This window comes from Salvelinus fontinalis, chromosome 15, assembly GCF_029448725.1.
Source record: "Salvelinus fontinalis isolate EN_2023a chromosome 15, ASM2944872v1, whole genome shotgun sequence".
Taxonomy (NCBI): Eukaryota; Metazoa; Chordata; class Actinopteri; order Salmoniformes; family Salmonidae; genus Salvelinus; species Salvelinus fontinalis.
Window position 1 is genome coordinate 38,796,648 of NC_074679.1, and position 23,466 is coordinate 38,820,113.

At 47.2% G+C, this 23,466-nt stretch overlaps 1 protein-coding gene across 6 annotated transcripts in view; it reads left to right on the forward strand.

Moving 5' to 3' along the window:
- syne1b (spectrin repeat containing, nuclear envelope 1b) overlaps positions 1-23,466 on the forward strand; it is a 145,967-nt gene that overhangs the window by 57,584 nt on the left and 64,917 nt on the right. For all 6 annotated transcript variants that reach the window (XM_055863726.1, XM_055863731.1, XM_055863727.1 and 3 more), the window contains 30 exons: positions 491-646; positions 1,061-1,225; positions 1,585-1,757; positions 1,932-2,085; positions 2,540-2,683; positions 2,843-3,007; positions 7,240-7,557; positions 7,754-7,909; positions 8,164-8,334; positions 8,638-8,964; positions 12,396-12,548; positions 12,758-12,925; positions 13,113-13,292; positions 13,463-13,609; positions 13,837-13,962; positions 14,312-14,488; positions 15,255-15,520; positions 16,088-16,337; positions 16,433-16,708; positions 16,839-18,473; positions 18,731-18,904; positions 19,213-19,376; positions 20,044-20,188; positions 20,376-20,594; positions 20,993-21,267; positions 21,559-21,724; positions 21,991-22,146; positions 22,386-22,538; positions 22,719-22,901; positions 23,168-23,305. In XM_055863726.1, coding sequence (XP_055719701.1) covers positions 491-646; positions 1,061-1,225; positions 1,585-1,757; positions 1,932-2,085; positions 2,540-2,683; positions 2,843-3,007; positions 7,240-7,557; positions 7,754-7,909; positions 8,164-8,334; positions 8,638-8,964; positions 12,396-12,548; positions 12,758-12,925; positions 13,113-13,292; positions 13,463-13,609; positions 13,837-13,962; positions 14,312-14,488; positions 15,255-15,520; positions 16,088-16,337; positions 16,433-16,708; positions 16,839-18,473; positions 18,731-18,904; positions 19,213-19,376; positions 20,044-20,188; positions 20,376-20,594; positions 20,993-21,267; positions 21,559-21,724; positions 21,991-22,146; positions 22,386-22,538; positions 22,719-22,901; positions 23,168-23,305 — 7,080 coding nt within the window. The remainder of the gene's footprint in view (positions 1-490; positions 647-1,060; positions 1,226-1,584; positions 1,758-1,931; positions 2,086-2,539; positions 2,684-2,842; positions 3,008-7,239; positions 7,558-7,753; positions 7,910-8,163; positions 8,335-8,637; positions 8,965-12,395; positions 12,549-12,757; positions 12,926-13,112; positions 13,293-13,462; positions 13,610-13,836; positions 13,963-14,311; positions 14,489-15,254; positions 15,521-16,087; positions 16,338-16,432; positions 16,709-16,838; positions 18,474-18,730; positions 18,905-19,212; positions 19,377-20,043; positions 20,189-20,375; positions 20,595-20,992; positions 21,268-21,558; positions 21,725-21,990; positions 22,147-22,385; positions 22,539-22,718; positions 22,902-23,167; positions 23,306-23,466) is intronic.

Consider the following 23,466-nt stretch of genomic DNA (forward strand, 5'->3'; position numbering starts at 1 on the left):
CCATAACTGCTCCCATCATCCCACCCTCCACCCAGCCTTCCCAGGCACCAGCCTTCCCAGGCACCAGCACGGCCATTACAGAAGCTCACCTTTTCAGCTCTGTCACAGTCAATCATAGTCACTGATGGAGTTCCGCATTGCATTGTTAAAGCTTATCACAACTGCTAACTGCTCATCTCTGCCCTGCCATCTACTCTATCTATTTTCAAATGCTTCTGCTGTATGTGTGTTCAATGCAGAGTAAAGCATAACTGTTTACAGAGTTGACGCTTGACAACCCTGTTCAAATGCTTGCATCAAACATCTTTGTCTGCTGTGTTTTCTAACCTTCTTTGTATTTCCATTTCATGACAGTATTTCATGGTCATAACATTGACCAAATCTCCTTCTTCCATATCTGGTTTCTAAGTGTCTATGTTAACTTAGCTAACTGTCTTGTGTGTTGGTTGCATGCCTCTGTCTCGGTGATAACCTGCTTGTGCCTTTGCAGTCTGTGCTCGAGGAGTTAGCCTCTCAAGAGGTTCAGCTGATCAGGCTCAGAGAGAAGGCCCAGCTACTGTGGGACGGACACGCGGCCGGAAAGGGCTTTGTCCACCGTGTCTCACAGCTCTCTGCACAGTACCTAGCTCTAACCAACATGACCAAGGTAACTAATGTCTGCCTGCCTGCCAGCCTGTCCACCTGCAAGAGGGCAGGGAGGAGGCTCTAGACTGTGTTTGTCTGGAGCTTACCACTTCGGTTAAAATTGCGTAGATAATCAATGAATTTACAATCTTATAGCTGTAGAATGAAATATTGTATCATTGTAAACGTAATTATTTTTGATGCTATTTCGTTTTGAGGTAATGCTGAATTGCTAACACTTTAATACTGTTAATACTGAATTTTAATTTTTGCCGGCAAAATTACTACCGCCGTTCTTTTCTTCCATACTGGATTGTGGCCCGTTGTCATTTGCATCCACAAACCTCAGGTTCGCTTTAAGTTGAATTTGTCATGAGTGTGCACATGAATGAACACACAGAGGCTGACCTGTGTGCTGTGCTGTGTGATCCCACAGGAGAAGGCTTCCCGTATCGACCGGATTGTCACCGAGCACCAGGTGTTCTCCCAGGGGCTGAAGGAGCTGCAGAACTGGGTGGCCGACACCAGCCACATGCTGCAGACCTACTGCACCCCCACAGCAGACAAGAACGTCCTGGACAGCAGGGTGATCAAGCTGGAGGTACAGTACGACCACCTCTGACCTACACCAAGCTACACTAAGATAAACTAAGCTAAACTAAGTAAACTAAACTAGCTAAACTAAGTAACCTAAACTAAACAAACTAAACTCAGTAAACTAAACTAAGTAAACTATACTATGCTAAGATAAACTGAATTAAACAAAGCTAAGAGAAGCTAAACTAGATCAAATAAAATAAATTAAACAAAGCTAAACTAAAATAGAGTCAGACATGGATTACAGAGTGGAAGCTGTTTTAAATCTCCAGTATGTAACAGGTATCTAAGTTAGCATTGCTACTGCCTTCGTGAGACCTCACTATGTTATCCATGCAATGACCCTTAATGTCATTCTCCCAGGCTTTGCTGACAGCACGTCAGGAGAAGGAGATCCAGCTGAAGATGCTGGTCACCAGGGGAGAGTCTGTCCAGAGGAACACCTCAGTAGAGGGAGTACCAGTAGTCCGCAAGCACATCCAGGACCTCAAAGACTCCTGGGATGCCCTGCTTTCCGCCTCCATCCATTGCAAAAGGTATAGCTTTTCTTTCTTGTGTACTGCCTCAGTAGAATACTTACTGGGTTATGATAACGTCTGATCAAATTGTATGTTTTGTTTTATTTTTAACATTTGAGTAGTGTACAAGTAACTTTAGTGACGATATATTTATGCTATATTTATGTTTACTACACCGTATTCCCCTCACAGTCAGTTGGAGGGAGCCCTTTCCCAGTGGACCAGCTACCAGGAGGACGTGCTTCAGTTTGTGGGCTGGGTGGAGCATGTTGAGGAGAGCCTGGACCCAACAGACAAACAGTTCTCCGAGATGAGAGACAAAACTGCCAACCTGGGTAAAGCCAAGGTACCCACCATCGTCTATACTACTCATTATTATTGACAGTTGATGGGAAATGTGATTGCAAATAATAACAGTAAAAGAGGGACTCATGTCCGGTGCCAGTGCAAATAATAATGGTGAAAAAGACATGTCATGTGCCTCTGTCTTATAAAAACATTTGGATAAAGTGACCTTGGTAATGATTGGTCACAAAGTGCTTCTCAAACATCTTTAGTTTTATCAAGAGGTATTATCTTAACCCGGTGAAATGCCATGGTTTGTTTCAGCTTCAGACAGTGCAAATTATAACGGTGAAAGAAGACATCCTTGTCGGGTGCCTCTTCCTTAAAAAGTCTCCAAATGCCAGTCTCCTATATGTTTGTTTTTATCAAGAAGTAACCTAACCCTGTATCATGCTGTGGTTTAAGTACAGTAGAAACATACACATTAACCCTGAGCTATGTTTTGTTTGTTATAGCTTCTCTATGAGGAGGTGCTGAGCCACAGCAGTCTGCTGGACACCATCACTATGAAGGGAGCCAACATGGCCGAACATTACGTCACACAGCTAGAGCTCCAGGACCTGCAGGAACGATACAACACCGTCAAGGACAACGCCAAGGTATATAGAGTAGCAGTGAAGCATTGAAGCATGCTCCATCTCCTACTCTTGTGTTAGTATTACTTGCCAGACTTATGTTGTTCCTCCTATGCATTAGCATCAACAAAAATAGTAATAGTTGCATGTCTGTAATGCACGTCATTGTTATTGTGTTGTCAGAGTACGATGGGGAAAGCAGAGGAGCTTGTGCAGGCCCACCAGGAGTACCAGAGAGGCCTGCATGTGTTTGAGGCGTGGCTGGAGCAGGAGCAGGAGAAGCTGGGCTGCTACACACAGCTAGAGGGGGATGTGGAAACCCTGGAGGAGACGCTTCAGAAACTACAGGTCAGAACAAGCACATACTGCTACCTCCAGATACGGAGCCAAAGAAAAGTGGCTTTTCCCATTTCTCTCATTCTCCGAGATGAGAGACAAAACTGCCAACCTGGGTAAAGCCAAGTGACCCACGTTCAGCTATACTACTCATTATTATTGACAGTTGATGGGAATGGGATTTCAAATAATAACCATTTTTTTTATTTAACCTTTATTTTATCAGCGAGTCATACTGAGACCTGAATGACACGAATTACAGAAAATACACACATCAATATAAATACAAAATACATTTATAAGAAATAAGGTCATCAATCAGCTTTCTGAATTGCCCTAAAGGCACCAAAACATCACATTTAAGAACTTTTTGAAGATTTATTTAAGAACATTATGAAGGAAAATAGGGAATCATGTCCGGTGCCAGTGCAAATAATAATGGTGATAAAAGACATGTCATGTGCACGGATTATTGATAGTTGTATAATTATTATTATCATCTATATTACACGTATCATGTAGTAACCAAGAAAGTGTTAAACAAATCAACATTTATTTTAGATTCTTCAAAGTTTCCACCCTTTGCCTTGATAACAGCTTTGCACACTTTTGGGATTCTTTCAACCAGATTAATGAGGAAGGCTTTTCCAACAGTCTTGAAGGAGTTTCCACATATGCTGAGCACTTGTTGGTTGCTTTTCCTTCACTCTGCGGTCCAACTCATCCCAAACCATCTCAATTGGGTTGAGGTCGGGTGATTGTGGAGGCCAGGTCATCTGATGCAGCACTCCATCACTCTCCTTCTTGGTCAAATAGCCCAAAATGTTTTTTGGGGATGCCTCTCGGGCTTCCTTGCCAGCCGTTTTCGTGTCGCCAACTCCATTCTCCGGTATCCCTCCTCGCACTGTTCTAGAGAATCCCAGACGGGCTCCGGCACTCTCCCTGGGTCGACCGACCACCTCTCTACCTCCTCCCAGGTTGTCTCATACTCCAGATAGCACTGCTCACCTGTCCAGGAGTCCCTTTCACCACGCTGCTTGGTCCTTTGGTGGTGGGTAGTTCTGTAACGGTCATCGTTGCATGAAGAAGTGGACCAAAGCGCAGCGTTGTAAGTGTTCATGATTTATTAATCAAACTGAACACTGAATAACAAAAACAACAAAGAGAACAAACAAAACCGAAACAGTTTTGTCTGGTGCAGACACAAAACAGAAAACAGCTACCCACAAAACACAGGTGGGAAAAGGCTACCTAAGTATGGTTCTCAATCAGAGACAACGAAGGACAGCTGCCTCTGATTGAGAACCACACCCGGCCAAACACACAGAAATAGAAAACATAGAACACAAAACATAGAATGCCTACCCTAACTCGTGCCCTGACCAAACCAAAATAAAGACATAAAAATGATCTCTAAGGTCAGGGCTTGACAATGGGCTTGGTATATTACCAAACAGGGCTAACTTCTGTATACCACCCCTACCTTGTCACAACACAACTAATTGGCTCAAACGCATTAACCTTTTGACGCGTAAATTCTAAATATTAATAACAGCCCTTACAGTGTGAGTACTTTTGCACACTCTGCCAGAATTCTATGCTGCTGTTCTAGAATTTGATTTTTGCATTTTGCCGCTATTCTCTACACCCCTCATTGTATCAATACCGCAATGTCTGCTTCATTTTAGGCTTTATAAAACTTTATTCCTATAGTAGTAGCAGTGAGTTTGTATAGTATTACTGATCATTTTATAATTATTCTATATTACATATCCATCTATATTACACGTATTATTATCTGAAAGAGGCTTTGGTATTAGCCTGTCTGAGGGCCTGCGCGTGTGAGATAGGGCGGGAAACCTGAGGCGCTAAATCCGGTGTATTTGATACAATAGTGGCATACAAAAAGTGAGAGTGGGGTATGAACATATATTGGATATGCCGACCATGACTAAGGCCGGGAAAGGCTGACATCCTTTTTCTTCATTTAAATGTTTTTATTTAATTTATCACCACTGGACATGTAGCCTACAGATGCCTGCCTTGTCACCAAGCAAGGAAGATTTCTCAACAAATGCGGTGAGTATTATGGCTTGGCTAGGTTTTAGCCTGGTCGTGGCGGAGAACAATGAGAACAGGGTGGTGGACAAGATCATGTAAGCAACAAAGTGAGGTAGTTTGTGCGTGTGATCAGATTGAATGGTGCATGCGTGTAATCAGCTATGTTGTATGCCGAGACCGTGTCATGAGTGAAGTAAGGCTGTAGATATAATGAAATGCATTCCAGGTGACTATCTCATGAAGCTGGTTGAGAGAATGCCAAGAGTGTGCAAAGCTGTCATCAAGGCAAAGGGTGGTTACTTTGAAGAATCTCAAATATAAAATATACTTTTATTTGTTTAACTTTTTTTGGTTACTACATGATTCTGTATGTGTTATTTCATAGTTTTGATGTCTTCACTATTGTTCTACAATGTAGAAAATAGGAAAAATAAAGAAAAACCCCTGAGTAGGTGTGTCCAAACTTAAATATTATGCTCTTTACTTGTCAGTGTTCCAAACGGGACATTATTTGTCTTTTTACCTAAACATGCAAACACCATTACATTTACATTTACCATCATATAGTATTGATAGCAAGCAGTTCACTGGGTTAGTCAGATTTGATTAAATATAACAAAACAGATGAACTGGAATGACATTCACTCTCACGGGATCGGTTGCCAAAAATAACTAACTGAATGCCACACTCCCAATAAGCCATGAATATGACTGCATTGAGGTATATGTCATTGTTCTTCTAAGGCTATATGCACCATACCACTGCTTATTTAATTTGTTCATTTAGCAAAAAAGACACCTCATAATCCAGTACCTTTATCACAGTCAACACACCTACAGTATATTTTAGCTTGAATAAGCTTTAACACTGGCCTAGTCAAAATGGCCTAGTCAAAGCCCAGACCTCATTCCAATTGAGAATATGTGGTATGACTTAAAGATTGCTGTACACCAGCAGAACCCATCCAACTTGAAGGATGGGTTCCCACTGGGAAAAAAATCTAGATGGCTAGATGTGCCAAGCTTATAGAGACATACCCCAAGAGACTTGCAGCTGTAAATGCTGCGAAAGTTGTCTCTACAAAGTTATGCACGCTCAAGTTCTGTTTTGTTTGTCTTATTTCTTGTTTGTTTCACAATGAAACATATTTTGCATCTTCAAAGTGGTAGGCATGTTGTGTAAATGAAATGATACAAATCCCCCCAAAATCCATTTTAATTCCAGGTTGTAAGGCAACAAAATGGGAAAATTGCCAAGGGGGTGAATACTTTCGCAAGCCACTGTAGCCTTACATGCTAGCAAAATGGTATCAGTCCAGCTAATAGATGAGCAAACTAGACTAATGATGATGAACACTCACCTCAACTTAGCTAACATTTCCCCAGCCTTATTGTAACCAAATATCCAAAACAGATTCAGTGAAAACAAAAATCTGACACTGATTGATTTATCAAGATGAGTCCCCATGCTTTTCTCAAACCAGCGCGATGGCATTGTCCCAATTAAAACGGCGTGGGAATGATCATCTAGACCGCACACGGCTGTTGTTGCTGTACATTTATTATAACAGTTGGAGGACTTTGGACGTTTCAGTGAGCAACAATTTGATACATGCCTTCAATTGCGTTAGCCTTTTATTGCAATATTATATTTTCGTCGTTCAGTGATATTTATTCCCGCAGTAATTCATTATGCATCCATCCAGTTGTGGTTTAGGAAATGTGCATGTTTTGGTGGGCAATGCGAAGTGATGGGCGAAATGACATGCCTTGCAACGTTTAGAACTGCCACGGGGATGGTAACAGCTTAGTAACTGGCGCTGCCTAGCAACTATCATTATAAATAATCAAATCTTACGCCGGACTTAGCTACAACTAATCTTATTTTTGGTTGGTGCAAAAGGTGTAAACTCTGATCACAAAGTCGGACGTAGCTACGACCAGCCTAGCATTCAAGACCAACTATTTTTTATGCCCAACTGGTCCAACAGGCCCCTGATGTATTGAATATAATGGATCATATTCAAAATAGTTTTCTAAATAGATGTTGTTCAGCATTGGGAAAAATGCCTATCTTTGCCTGTTGGCGCGAGATGTACAGTATAATGGCGTTGGAATGTCCAGTAATATTTCGTAATGGCCAGTGTAAATAATGACAGCTGTCTCTCTGCGTTCATTCCCAGGAGCTACAACTCCAGTGCACGGAGGGCCAAGCCCTGCTCAACACCCTGCTAGACAGTAGAGACCAGGTTGTGCCATGGGGCGTACCTCAGATCGAGGACCGGGTCCTGGAGACTGTGCAGCAAGACTGGCGGTTGTACCAGGGGAGGCTGGGAGACACCAGGGGCCAGCTCAACAGTGCCCTGGCCAAGCTCCGCCAGATGGAGCAGAAGTTTCAGCGTCTGGACAGCTGGCTGAAGAGCATGGAGAGCAAAGGTCAACTACGAAGCCATCGGAGGTCAGACCGCGCCACCAAGGACGCTCAGCTGCAACTAATTAAGGTCAGCAGTGGTTCAGAGTAGATTGCTGTGAAACACTAAGTGACGTCAATGATGATGTTGTTTATTGTTCTATTAGTAGTTACAGTCTTGTTTGTGTGCGTTATGCAGTAAGGGGTAGCATGTAGCCTTGCTCCTTCAGTGCTCTTGTGTTTCAATAAATGAAATGCCCTATTTATATGTGTCTCTCTGTATACAGGGTTGGCAGGAGGAGGTGCTGGTGTACCAGGAGGAGGTGGAGGGTCTGAGTGTTCTAGCCCAGCAAGTGTTGGACGAGACCCACATCAGCAGCCGGGTCAGCACCAGAGCTACCCAGCTCACCGCCCGCTACCACGCCATGCTACTGCACCTACTGGTATGGAACACTTAAAGATACACACACACACACACACACACACACACACACACACACACACACACACACACACACACACACACACTGAGCATACAACCACATGTAACACAGTAGATTTCATCCCTGTCCTGACCTGGGCACGGACCAGGGACCTTCTGCTCAACAACACTTTGCACTCACAAAGCTCTGAAACCACAGTGCAAGATCTGACAATTTTGTCGCTTTTCCCTAAAATGTCTGTGTTGATGACGTAGGAGAGCATCAAGCAGCTGCAGGAGGAGGTGTATTGCATAGAGGAGGCCCAGAGTGTGTTCAGTACCTTCTCTGATTGGCTGAGCTCTGCCAAGAACAACTTCAGCACCGTGGCCATCAGCATCGACGTAGTGGACCGTGTTGCCATGGAGAGGAAGAAGAAGAAACTGGAGGTATAGTTATAGTCTCTTCTTACAGCTGCTGTCTTGAGTCTGGCATAAGAGAGACTACAGTCTGAGCTTCAGCTAAATGGAAGCCGTGCCTCAAGTGACTCAGTTGGTAGACAACAACTGGTAGCGTAGCAAAAGTAAGCTCTTTTGAACCACTTCTGAGTGCGGACCTAGTGTGTTATAGCATTGTAGTGACACTCCCAAGGCTTTAACTCCCTTTGCTTTGCTTCATCCTCTGAGAACGTTATGGTCCCAGGCATAATGGTTTCTGCTTTCTTTCTATGTATATGTATGTCTGTCCTCTAGGCTCTGCAGGGTGACATGGAGCAAGGCCACAGCTTCCTGAGGACGATGCGTGAGAAGACGGAGCGAGCCATGGCCTTCCTGGAGGAACCAGAGGCAGACCAGCTGAGGGAGGAGGTGGACGCCCATCTCTCCCAGCTAGAGGGCCTGATGGTTGAGCTACGCACTGAACACAGCTCCCTGGAGAAATGCATCTCCCTTTCCAAAGACTTCCTGGACAAGTACAAGGCCCAGGCTCAGTGGCTCACAGAGACCAAGGCTCTGCTAGGGATGCCTGTTGAACCCAAAGCTGAGCTTTATCAGAAGAAGGCCCAGTTAGCCAAATACAAGGTATGAACAGATCTATCTACAGTTGAAGTCGCAAGTTTACATACACTTAGGTTAGAGTCATTAAAACTAGTTTTTCAACCACTCCACAAATCTATTGTTAACAAACTATAGTTTTGGCAAGCCGGTTAGGACATCTACTTTGTGCATGACACAAGTAATTTTTCCAACAATTGTTCACAGACAGATTATTTCTGTCACGAACGTTGTGGTAAGAATCGCACCAAAATGCAGCGTGGTTTGGGTTCATCATCTTTATTTAACGTGAACCGGCAAAAAACAAGAAAGAAGAAAGAAACGAACGTGAAGCTATGCAGTGCTCAAGGCAACTATACACAAACAAGATCCCACAACAAACAGGTGGGAAAAGGCTGCCTAAATATGATCCCCAATCAGAGACAACAATAGACAGCTGCCTCTGATTGGGAATCATACCAGGCCAACATAGAAATAACAAAACTAGAGTACCCACCGTAGTCACACCCCGACCTAACCCAATTTAGAGAACAAAGGATCTCTAAGGTCAGGGCGTGACAGTACCCCCCCCCCCCCCCCCCCCCCCCCCAAAAGGTGCGGACCCCGGTCGGACCCTCCTCTATAGAGTCGGGCATCTAGCCTCGGTGGCGGCTCCGGTGCGGGACGTAGACCCCGCTCCGCTCGCGGATCCGCCCCGCTTCGATGGCGACTGGTGCGGGGACCGTCGCCTGAAGTTCCGGACCATGGATCGTCGCCGGAGGAACCGGGCCGTGGATCATCGCCGGAGGAACCGGACCGGGAACCCTCGCTGAAGGCTCTGGACTGGGAACCCTCGCAGGAGGCTCTGGACTGGGAACCCTCACAGAAGGCTCTGGACTAGGAACCCTCGCTGGAGGCTCCGGACTGGGAACCCTCGCAGGAGGCTCTGGACTAGGAACCCCCGCAGGAGGCTCTGGACTGGGAACCCTCGCAGGAGGCTCTGGACTAGGAACCCTTGCTGGAGGCTCCGGACTGGGAACCCTCGCAGGAGGCTCTGGACTGGGAACCCTGGCAGGAGGCTCTGGACCATGGATCCTCACTGGAGGCTCCGGGCCATGGATCATCACTGGAGGCTCCGGGCCATCGATCATCACTGGAGGCTCCAGGCCATCGACCATCACTGGAGGCAATGGATCATCGCTGGAGGCTCCGGACTGGGAACTGTCGCCGGAGGCACCGGACTGGGAACCGTCGCTGGAGGCTCTGGACTGCAGACCGTCGCTGGAGGCTCTGGACTGCAGACCGTCGCTGGAGGCTCTGGACTGCAGACCGTCGCTGGGCGGCTCTGGACTGCCGACTGTCGCCGGAGGCTCTGGACTCCCGACCGTCGCCGGAGGCTCTGGACTACAGACTGTGGCTGGAGGCTGGAGGCTCTGGACTGCAGACCGTCGCTGGGCAGCTCTTGACTGCCGACTGTCGCCGGAGGCTCTGGACTCCCGACCGTCGCCGGAGGCTCTGGACTACAGACTGTGGCTGGAGGCTGGAGGCTCTGGACTGCAGACCGTCGCTGGAGGCTCCGGACTGCCGACCGTCACTAGAGGCTCTGGACTGTAGACCGCCGCTGAAGGTTCTGGACTGCCGACCGTCGCTGGAGGCTCTCGACTGACAACAGTCGCTGGGCGGCTCTGGACTGCCGACTGTCGCTGGAAGCTCTGGACTGGGAACCCTCGCAGGAGGCTCCGGACTAGGAACCCTCACTGGAGGCTCCGGACTTGGAACCCTCGCAGGAGGCTCAGGACTGGGAACCCTCGCAGGAGGCTCTGGACCATGGATCCTCACTGGAGGCTCCGGGCCATGGATCATCACTGGAGGCTCCGGGCCATGGATCATCACTGGAGGCTCCGGGCCATGGATCATCACTGGAGGCTCCGGGCCATCGATCATCACTGGAGGCTCCGGGCCATCGATCATCACTGGAGGCAATGGATCATCGCTGGAGGCTCCGGACTGGGAACTGTCGCCGGAGGCACCGGACTGGGAACTGTCGCCGGAGGCACCGGACTGGGAACCGTCGCTGGAGGCTCTGGACTGCCGACCGTCGCTGGGCGGCTCTGGACTGCCGACCGTCGCAGGAGGCTCTGGACTGCCGACCGTCGCTGGAGGCTCTGGACTGCAGACTGTGGCTGGAGGCTGGATGCTCTGGATTGCAGACCGTCGCTGGAGGCTCCGGATTGCCGACCGTCGCTGGAGGCTCTGGACTGCAGACCGTCGCTGGAGGCTCTGGACTGCCGACCGTCGCTGGGCGGCTCTGGACTGCCGACTGTCGCTGGAGGCTCTGGACTGCAGACCGTCGCTGGAGGTTCTGGACTGCCGGCCGTCGCTGGAGGCTCTGGAATGCAGACCGTCGCTGGAGGTTCTGGACTGCCGACCGTCGCTGGGCGGCTCTGGACTGCCGACCGTCGCTGGAGGCTCTGGACTGCAGACCGTCGCTGGAGGCTCTGGACTGCAGACCGTCGCTGGAGGCTCTGTACTGCAGACCGTCACTGGAGGCCTGGTGCGTGGAGCTGGCACAGGACGTACCAGGCTGGGGAGACGCACAGGAGGCCTGGAGCATGGAGCCGGCACAGGACGTACCGGGCTGGGGAGACTCACAGGAGACCTGGTGCATGGAGCTGGCACAGGATGTACCGGGCTGGGGAGACGTGTGTTGACGGTGTTGTCGTTGTTGCTCCCTCGCTGCCTCCGCCTGCTTCCATGGCAGGCTTCTGTCTCCTGCCATGATTTTGTCCCACGTTCAGGATGTCCTCCACTCTTGGCTTTCCTCCCAGGCCCAGGATCCCTGCTCCTCCTGGGCACGCTGCTTTGTCCTGGGGTGGTGGGATCTTCTGTAACGATCTTTGTTGGAAGGACCAAGATGCAGCGTGGGGTAAGTTAATAATTTTTATTTATGATAACCGGCACAAAACAAGAAAGAGTAACAAACGAAACGTACCGCTTTGTAGCGCTAAAAAGCAACAATAGAAAAACAAGATCCCACAACCACAGTGGGGAAAAGGCTGCCTAAATATGATCCCCAATCAGAGACAACGATTGACAGCTTCCTCTGATTGGGAACCATATCAGGCCAACATAGAAATACAAAAAATGGAGTACCCACCCTAGTCACACCCTGACCTAACCAAAATAGAGAATAAAAAGGATCTCTAAGGTCAGGGCGTGACAAATAAATAATTCTCTCTACTATTATTCTCACATTTCACATTCTTAAAATAAAGTGGTGATCCTAACTGACCTAAAACAGGGAATTTGTATCAGGATTAAACGTCTGGAATTGTGAAAAACTGAGTTTAAATGTATTTGTCTAAGGTGTATGTAAACTTCCGACTTCAACTGTATCTATGTGTGCCTTGTAAAAATAGACATATCATCAACAACTGATTCATTATTGACATTCAAAGGATGTTTTTCCTCTTACATAGACGATCCAGCAGACAGTGCAGTCTCACGAGTCAGCGGTGAGGTCTGTGGTTGAGAAAGGAGAGGCTCTGCTGGATTCGGTCCGCGACCCTACCATCAGGGACAACATGAGCAGACTACAGACAGACTACCAGGACCTCTGCACTGCAGCCAGGGTAGGTGTTCTACTACAGTACACATGATTACCTTTTAAATTATTAGAGAGCTTCCTTGGTTTATAGTTGTCTAGTCTTTTGTGACAGACTAGCTAGCTACCTAGAGCATGCAACCAACATGTGTCATTGTCCTACCTGATTGATGTGGTGGCTGAGACTACTGTAGCTTTGTCTATAAGGTAAAAATAGTCATCCTGTACTATTTACAGGGCCAGGTCCAGAGTCTGATGGAGTGGGTGAAGGAGCATGAAGGCTACAGCAGTGAGCTTCAGGAGGTGGAGAAGTGGCTCCTTCAGATGTCCAGTAGGCTGGTCACCTCAGACTCCATGCAGACCTGCAGCATGGAGACGGCCACACAGCAACTGGCTCGGCACAAGGTGAGTAGATTCATTAAGTTGTGGATTGGAACCGTATGACAATCCATGAACATGAAATGACGCAATAACACCTGTTAGCGTGACAATGGAATTATGCTTCTGAAGTTCTAAACCAGCATTCTAAAATGGCAATTTAGAAGTTTTGGGGTTTATAATCATAACCCCTGTCTGTCACATTTCTTCTCAGGCAATCATGGAGGAAATAGCTAGCTTCGAGGAGCGCCTGACCAGTCTGAAGGAGAAGGGAGATGACCTGATGTCCAACTGTACTACAGACCAGGTGCAGGCTAAGATCAGCCAGCAGGTCCAGGCTCACCAGCAGGGCACTAGAGACAGTTACTCAGCCATCTGCAGCACCGCACAGCGTGTGAGTACTATAGTAACACTCTACTCTAAGCTAAGCTACGCTACGCTGGTCTGCTCTGTTCTGCTCTACTCTAATCTACTATACTCTACTCTGATCTGCTCTCCGCTACACTACTCTACTCACTTACCGGCTACATCTCTTCACTTGTGTGTCTGTGTCTGCTTCATCAGGTGTACCAAAGTCTTGACAGGGAGCTGCAGAAACATGTCAGTCACCAGGACACTCTGCAGCAGTGCCAGACCTGGCTCTCCACTGTCCATGAGGAGCTCCGGCCGTGTTGTCAACCTCCCTCTGGCCTGCAGGAGGCCCTCAAACAGGTTATTGACTGACTGCTCCCTGCTCTTTTATAGGCAGAGAATGAGAATCGAATGACACAATAATGGTGTTTTCATGGCAATGTTATGCCTTAGAATTCTGGAATGTTCGTGGTCAGGTGAAAATAGAAAGCTCTGCTTCAATGGGAAAACCTGGGTAAATAAGGGAAATGAACAAATTAAAATGTTTTATCAAGCTGATTACATTTGTTTGTATATTACCTGTACAGGTGAAGCACTACAGGGCTCTACAGGAGCAAGCCAGTACATACCTGGACCTGGTGTGTTCTGTGTGTGACCTATCTGATGATGCTGTGAGAGTCACTGTTGCTGAGGTCCAGCGGGTCAAACACACGGTGTGTAGGCTGGTCTTACCGTACATTCACTTCTGGTCATCATCACATCATCCTTACCATATTGACAACAGGGTTTTCACCATGACTTTCAGGCATTTGCCATATGTAATGCATACATCTTACTCTCACTATCTCTCATAATAAAAACAACATTAGTTCAGGGCATGAGAGTTCAGGGAAAATATGTAGCCCTGTAAAATAGGCATACAACAACCAGTAAAGATATCATAAAGCTGAAGTACATAAAGTATCACAATAAAACATTCCCATATTCATACGTTGACTTCATGTTGTTGTGCACTCTGCTGTATGCTTCATGTTGTTGTACACTGTACTGTTTACTGTACAGATCGAGGAGAGGATGTCTAGCTCCCAGGAGCTGTCGGAGGGCTGGAAGGAGATAAAGGAGCAGAAGCAGGAGCTGTCTGGTCTGTTCCAGGATATGGAGCAGCAGCTCCTCAGTCTCTCCAGAAGACCAGCCGAGCTCGAGACCAAGATCGCCTACAACATGCTCACCCAGGCCAAGGTAGAGATCTGATGACAGACCAAGGTGGTCAAAACGTTGTCACCAATAAACCACATAGGAGCATAGACTGCAGTCCCACTCCCCAGCTTGGTCTCATAGACTAGACGTAACATAGTAAACGAAAATCCAGGACACTCAAATTAGTATGATATGTTACATTTGGTATGTTTACATAAGACAGAAGGTTACTTAAGGCAAAAACAAAAGGAGGGTGGTTGGTCGGCGTATAACGCGAACGTCTAGCAACACAAAGGTTGCGTGTTCGAATCTCATCACGGAAAACTTTAGCAGTTGAACTAATTAGTAACTTTGCAACTACTTAGCATGTTAGTTAACCTTTCCCCTAACCCTAACCTTTTAACTTAACTCCTAACCATAACCCCTAGCCTAGATAACGTTAGCCACCTAGTTAATGTTAGCCTCAACAAATTGTAATTCGTAACATATCATTCGAATTGCAATTCGTAACATTTCATAAAAAATGGATGATGGACATCCACAAATTAATACTTACATACCAAACGTAACATATCATTCTAATTTGAGTGTCCCGGATTTTTGTTTACTATGTTACGTCTACCCCGAGTCCAGGTTGCACTCCCATCTTCCCTACCTTCTTTAAAAATCTTAAATTAGATGAAAAATGTGTAGTTGTCAATATCAGTTTCACAGATTTAGGAAATTGCTCACATACAACTAACACAGCATGAGACAAAACATGCACATTGATCAAATCCAAGTAATGTTTCTCTACTCTCTTCAACAGGAGTTCAGCAATCAGCTGCAGAGTAAACAAGCCACCCTAACCAGGATGACAGAGAGTGTGAATCGTCTGACTGAGGGCCAGGCCAGCCCGGAGCATGGGGAAGTAGGGCGTCTGAGCCACTCCTGGCTGGAGCTGTGTCACCAGGCTAACAGGCTGCAGGATCAGAGGCAGGAGGACCTGCAGAGGACCCAGGAGTACCACGACTGCATCACAGCCATGGAGGCAATGTTTGAGCAGGTGTCCAAGGAGTGGGACAACCTGGCCAGGTGGGGTCATCTATCTATTTGAAACACACAACTGAGTTACTACAGGATGGGAACTAGAAGTGAATGCAATATAGGTGTATTGCAATAACTTTGCTCTGATTCCACCCGTAATAGTATTACAATACACTATTAAAGTGATTACTTTATGTATTGATAACATCACAAAAAAGCAACAACTTAAAATATATTTAATGTATTTAATATAAAATAATATATATTCTGTATGGCCAAATCCCAGCCAGTCTTGTTGCTATGTGGGTTGCTAGTGAATGAGCAGTCCCTTTCATAGCAAAAGTATATTGATGTGGGATCAGTCTCCAGAGCACATAAAAGACTGACTCTATGTGGAATAGCTGAATAATCATAGTTGCCATGACAGTGGCAACATGACTTAAGAGTTCGGGAGCTGTACCAACATTCTAAAAACCATGACAATGGGTCTCAAACATTCTTCTTGAACAGTATAACTGAACTTCTTCTGTCACCATCATCACTAGAATGTGTGTTAGCTTTGAAAAATTGTTATTGTGGAATCCAGTCATTGAATATCTTCCTTTTCTCTCCAAGGACTGATGCTGAAAGTTCATCTGAGCACTTGGAGGCGTTGAAAAAACTTTCCGTGGCTCTCAGAGACCAGAAAGGAACTCTGGAGGACCTGAAGGACCAGAGGCAGAAAGTCATCTACCATCTGAATCTTGACGATAAAGAGCTGGTCAAAGAGCAAATCGGCCACTTCGAGCAGCGCTGGGCCCAGCTACAGAGCCTCATCGACAGGAAGATCCAGGACTCGGTGCTGACCCTGGAGGACATGGCCCAGGTGTGTGTGTGGCGGGAGGGGAGTGTTGGGAAAGGTAGAAGACACATTTCTGGTCTAACCTATGGGCAATTAAGTATCTATTCTATTCTATTCAGGTGGAGGCCCGTCTGAGGGAGGCCAGGGAGTGGGCCGAGGAGCAGCAGCCTGCCCTGTCTGAAGCCATGAAGATGAGTCCTCCTCCAGAGTTGTCCCAAAGCTTCCTGTTTGACCACCTCAGCATCTGCAGTGAACTGGAGGCTAAGCAGCTGCTTCTGGCTCAGGCCATGACCGACGCTGACCGCGTCCTGGCTCACCTGGGGCTCAACGAGCGCCAGCGCCTGCAGCAGCTCATCTCAGACACCCAGGCTGAGGTGGAGTCACTCAGTGTGAAGGTGGGTGTTTAAAAATATATATAAGACTATTTGGGTTTCTGACACTTGCACATGCCTGTTTGACTTATGCTTATACTGTATTCATGCTATTATCTTTTTTACATGTCTTTATTGTGTAAATAAAATAAAGGTGGCCCAGAGGAGGAAGCACCTCAGCAAGGCCTTCACAGAGAGAACACAGTTCCTGCAGGCTGTCAACCAGTCCATCACCTGGGTCCAGCAGAATGAGAAGAAGGCCCAGGCAGAGGAGTACATTGCCCTGCTACCTGACGACCTGGCCAAGCAGGTGCGAACCTGCAGGAACATCCAGAGCAGCCTAAAGGCCTACCAGAGCGAGCTGACCTCCCTGTGGTCCCAAGGCAGAGACCTGATGAGGGACGCCACCGAGGACGAGAAGGCTGAGATGCTCACCAAGCTGCAGGAGCTGCAGAACATCTTTGAGAAGGCCCTGCAGAAGTGTGGCCAGAGGCTCCAGGAGCTGGAAAAGGTGCTTGTCTCCAGAAAGTACTTCAAGGCAGACCTGGAGAAGACATGTCAGTGGTTGAAACAGGCAGACATAGTGACCTTCCCTGAGATTAACCTCATGAATGGTGACTTGGAGCTGAACGTGCAGCTGTTGAAGTACCAGCAGATAGTAGAGCAGGCGATGGAATATGAAAACCTCCTACTGATCGTCCAGAGAGCTGGTCAGGAGATCCTGCCCACTCTGAATGAAGTGGACCACTGTTACTTGGACGAGAAACTCAATGCTCTCCCACAGCAATACAATAGCATACTAGCTCTGGCCAAAGAGAAACAGGAGAAAATTGAACAGGCCATTCTATCCAGAAAGGAGTATGCCTCCTTCATAGATGTAACACATCATGCATTGAAGGAGCTTGAGGAGCAGTTCCATAACTTGGGGACTCAGCCTGTCGGTCTACAGACAGAGGAGGTTGTCAGTTTACAGAACAATTACAAAGCTCTTCAGGTAGATCTGAGCAACCTTGGTCTAGCTGTCAGTGAACTAAACCAGAAGAAAGAAGGATTCCGAAGCACCGGTCAACCCTGGCGGCCTGAAGAGATGACCCAGCTGGTGAGCCTCTACAATGGGCTCAAGAGGCTCATCGAACAGCGGGTGGAGCACCTCGACGACACGCTGGAGTCCTTCGAGGACCACAAGGCCATGGCCATGCAGGTAGACTCAGAGCTGAAGGCTACCAAAGAACAGCTGGTCAAGGTCAACGCAGAGACTCAGTCGGCGGAGGAGAGGCTGAAGAACTACCATTCCCTGGCCGGGAGTCTCCAGAGCGCCAGCTCTCATCTTTCCAGACTCATGGAGCAGATGGACAACCTGGCTCCTCAGCTGGACCAGGCTGCCCACGAGGCCTCCAGAGAACAGGTGGTCTTGTGGCAGGAGGAGCTGCAGTCCCTGCAGTCTGCCGTAGGGGAGCTGATAGTGGAGTGTGAGAATAGGTTTGTCCAGAGTAAAGACTTTGAGACGGAGGTGAAGCGGACCCTGGACTGGCTGCAGCAAATCAGGGATGAGCTGGACTGTGCTGTGGTGGTGGACGTGAGGGTAGAGAAGGTCCAGGAGGAGATCAGGAAGCAGCAGATTATGCAGGAAGAGGTCCAGTCCAGGCTGAGGATTGTGGCTGCCCTGAGCAGCAGGGAGAAACAGAAGTACACCAGCGCCAATGAGCTGGTCCCAGCCCACGTTGACTTGAGCTTGGAGGAGATGGCCAAACTACAGGCTGATGTCCAACAGGCTCTGAGCTCCAAACAGGTGAAGTGATATCATATTGTCTCAATGTATTATAATATAAGGGAGTGGGTTTGCAAACGTCTGGAAAATATCCCAAATCTCCTAGGTGTTTATAAAATCTCAGTTGAAAGATTTCATCTGGGAACTTTGCGAACGTTTCTGGAATTTTTGTACGCTATGAGGGAGTAATAGTGACAATAACATAGCCTGTTTGTTGACATCTATTAGTATTGTTAGCTTCACATACTCACCATTTCCCTTCCCTGTCTGTTCTCCAGATCACCCTGGAGCAGGCCTTAGCGTTGTGTCAGAAGTACCACTTCCGGATGCAGTCAGCGTGTGAGTGGCTGGAGGACGCAGTGGCCTTCCTACAGCTAGCCAGCCTGGGGGTGGACGTAGAGAACTATGAGGAATGTCTACGCCAGCAGGAGGACATCATGGCCTCGGAGCAGGTAGGTGCTCCAATTATCCTGGGTGGATAATGTAGAGCAAAAAATGAATCCGCGCAAATGTATAACGCTCCCAAAGTGTTTAGTTTAATAGGACGTTTTCGACGAACTGGGCCTTTGTCAGGACTAAATAAAGTGTGGTCTATTAGGGTATGTTGCTACAAGGTCAAGCAAACTAAAGCAAAGCTTCAATTGCAACTTCTATTCAAGAGTGATTTTTTTGTGTCCTTTTTTTTCCATTTTTGATGTGATTGATTGTCTCTCCCTTTACCTCTCCCTTAACCCCGTTCTCTTCCTGTGCCTCGTGGCAGGAGTTCTTGTGCCACCTGCAGGAGTTGGAGGCTCTGCCCCACCAGCTGGAGAACCTGGTGAACCCTACAGCCAAGGAGCAGCTTAGGCTGAGTGTGGAGTCTGCTCAGCAGAGAGGAGTGGAGGTCCGAGATCAGCTGCAGTGTCATCAGGACGTCCTGATCAGGTACAGGAAGTAAAGGAAACGGTTCAATTGTAACCAAAATATGGACATATAATATATGCCATTTAGTGGACGCTTTCATGCAAAGCGACTTAAAATTATTTGTGCATGGACAATATGGTTTTAAAAGTGTTGAATACAGAGAGAGAGAGACCTTGGTGCAGAGATGGGCAATTTAGTATAACACAGACAGAACTGATTGGATTGTCTTAAAGTGATCGCCGTCATCGTGACATTGTTACTCAATTGAAACGAAGACATTAAATCCCCGTCAACACATGCTTCCCTCCAACACAATGAAGTGCATATTATGTTTTATAAACTGGATGGTTTGAGCCCTGAATGCTTATTGGCTGAAAGCTGTGCTATATCAGACCATGTATTACGGGTATGACAAAAAGTTACTTTTTACCGTTATTGCTATTATATTATAACCAGTTTATAATAGCAATAAGGTACCTCAGGGGTTTGTGGTATATGGACAATATACCACAGCCAATGGCTTTATTGCGTCATGCATAAGAACAGCCCCTAGCCGTGGTATATTGGCCATATACCACACCTCCTCAGCCTTATTGCTTAAATATCTTCTGTAAATACTTGGCTGCACCATGGTACAATAAAGTTGGAATGGAATTGAATTAAATTGACTGTCCTGTATTGTCCCTAGCTGTGTTGCCCAGTGGAAGTCCTACCAGGAGACGAGGCAGACAGTGATTGAACTGATGAACGAGGCAGAGAAGAAGCTGACTGAGTTCTCCACCGCCAAGGCTGCCACCTTTCTGGAGGCAGAGGAGAAGCTCAGGGGTCACAGGGTAAAAGAGGACCATGGGAAAATAAAGATGATAGCCCAATGATGGCATCATTGTACATTCATCTTTAGCACAAATCAAAGCACAAAGAAGTAAAGATGAGACTTTATTTATGAACACTCATAATATGCGAACTGACCACGACTCTTCTCTTGTGTGTATATTTCCTCCTCTCCTCCCTCCCTGCCAGTCCCTGGTGTCGATGGTGAATGGATTCCAGGAGAAGCTGACCGGGCTGGAGGAGCAGGCATCCCAGCTGGAGCTGGTGGGTAGTGACGCCAGCAAGGCCACCATCAGCCGCTCCATGACCACGGTGTGGCAGCGCTGGACCCGGTTACGCAGCGTAGCACGAGGGCAGGAGAGGGTCCTAGAGGACACGGCCCAGGAGTGGAGGACCTTCAGAGAGAAGGTATAGTAGGCTACACAGAAACATGTGACTATGAGTGTGAGTACAGTGTGTTCGCGAATAAACAGTGGAGAAGACCATAATATCAACCTAAGTCCATGAATATAACTACTGTTCCCTAAAGGGGGCAACGAGGTACAACACAGTTAGGGGGACAAGAGTGCAATCCTCATAGCTCTCCGTTTTACAGTATACTGACTGAAAGGGAACTAAACAGTATACTATCAGCACTTGCTGGATTATTTATTTGTTCCCCTTATGCCCTTTGTTGCTGTCTGCCGTAAAGGTTCTCTAAAGAGTGTACACTACTCCATAGTAGAAGCTAACAATGATGCTTTATAAACAAGCCATTACAGGTTCAGCACACTATCTAGATTTTCCCCCACCTGTGTTCCTTTCAGATGGTGAAGCTGAGGAACATGGTGGACGAGCTCCAGAGCCGTGTGATAGACTGTGCTGTGGAGAAGGCCTCCAAGGCTTCCTTACAGTCTGTGTTGGACCAGCATGAGCTGCTGATCCAGGACATGGAGAGGGAGCTGGCCTCCCTCACCCTGCTGCGTCAGTACGCCCTCAGCCTGCTCCATGACGTGGAGGTCCCCTCCCCTTCCCCCACCTCCGAACAGGACGAACTGCCCAGTCTCAAGGAGATCAGAGCTGTACAAGACCGCATGGAAAGGTGCAGATCAAGATTGTTAGGTTTTGCGCAGTCTCGTCCCACAGCCGCTGTGGAGCTCCATGAGTCTGGCAATCGAGCCGATGTTTTGCATTTGCATAACAGATGGATTGGCAACTCAGGAATTAGATCTGTTGTTGTTTGCATTGAACAGAATAAGAGAGATAATTGTCCATTTAGTTACAAGTGGAAATTTTGTCTTCTGTATTTCCCAACCCTCCAGTTCAAAAACAGTTCAAATATCTTAGGAGGAACAGAATAATGGAGCTGAGTGGTTTTATGTCTCTCCACCAGTCTGCTGCAGCAGGCGCGTACCAAGCGTAGCCAGGCTGGGATGGAGCTGAGGGATAGAGAGGAGGTGGAGAAGAACCTGAGTGTGGTCAAAGCCTGGATCCAGGAGACCAGGGAGCTGCTTCTCAACCCTACCCCAGATATAGATGCTCTGCTGCAGGAGCTGGAGGTAAGCCGCAGACTAACCCTATGGAACTAGAGATTGAGTAAACACAATCTAACACATGATCACGTCATTTTTTTCCATTTTTGCAAATACAAAATTCCATTATGCATTTACTCAACTGTTGTATCAAGTACTACTGTATGCTAAGGCGTAGTCTCAGGCTGGGATCAAGGCTAGCTATGGCAAAAATTCAAGAATTGTTATGTGAGTGGCTTGTTTTTGAGTCTTGGTACATGTGCATGACCATGTTTCTCTTATGTATTGTACAGGTGGTGCACAGTGATGTGATCGGGTACCGTCAGCATTTGGATAAGATAGCAGAGCAGCAGCAGAGCAAGTATCTGGACCTGTACACCATCCTGCCCTCGGAGATCTCCATGCAGCTGGCTGAGGTGTCCCTCGCACTGGGGGCCATCGAGGACCAGGTACCCGGACTATCTAGCGCTTGCTATCTCTCACTGGGCCAGGTTCCTGGACACAGATTAAGCCTAGCCATGAACTAAAAAGCAGGTTCAATCTCGATTCAAATAGATTAGGCTTAATCTGTGTCCAGGAAACCAGTCCACTGCGTCAACTAACTGTATCTTTTACTATTGTAAATGTAAATGATTAGAGAAGTTATTACAGGGTTAAGTTTGTACGTTTCCCTTCTGAATTTCCTAAGGTTCTATCCAAAGAGAGAGAGATTCAGAAGACGAGAGACATCAAGGAGGACTTCAGCTCCAGGATCCATGACGTGTCGGAGAAGATGAAAGCCATCTCCGCCAGACTCAAAGACAAAGCCAGCGATGTCGAACACGCTAAAGACGAGACCAAGGTGAGCGGGAGCTGAAGATGCTCATGCATATGACTCTGAATAAGGGTTTTGGGGGGTCAATTTATTGTCAATTCAATCAATTCAGGAAGTAAACTGAAATACATTCACAAACGTGAATGAGCACCCAGAGCTGCTATCTCGGTCAGTCCGTTTAACCCAGAGTTTCTTTCCTCTCCTCAGTGCCTTTGTGATGACCTGGAGAGCTGTCGTCGGACTCTCTCAGAGCTGGATGCTGCAGTCCAGGAGTTCAGCAGACGGAACCCCATCTTGGCCAAACAGCTGAGCGATGCCATAGTCAAGTTAGGAGACATCCACCACCACACTGCCCGACTGGCCGAGTGTAGAACCATCTGGCTCAAAAAGGTTAGGAACCAATTGGGGAAAAAACACAATATACATGAGAAGTCTTGTTGTTGTAACAATGTTGTTGTTACACTGAAAAGGTGGCATTAACGTACTGTGTAGCCCAGCCCAAAATGTTTATATGGGGCCATTTACCTTTAATTGTAAAAGGTGCTATTTATACCATAACGTACATTACCCATACATTGTCAGTGTCATTAAGATATGCATTTCCCTGCTGTTGTTCCCTGGTTCCTCAATTCCTCTCGGTTATCTCACCTGTCCAGGCCGATGCCCACCTAGAGGAGTACAGTGAGATGCTGGACTTCATAGTGAGGTGGTCGGAGAAAGCCAAGGGCCTGGTGAGGGCCAACATCATCTGGAACTCCTCCCCTCATCTGCAGGAACAAATAAGGATGTACCAGGTGGGTGGAGATATGAATAAACACATGTGGAGTTACCGGATTGAAATGCTGATACAGACTGTATGAAACTCTCCCTGTTCACTTCCACTGTACCATCTTCAACAATACTGGTGGTGTTTGTGTGTGTAAGGAAATAAACATGTGTTCTGTTCCCCTGTCTC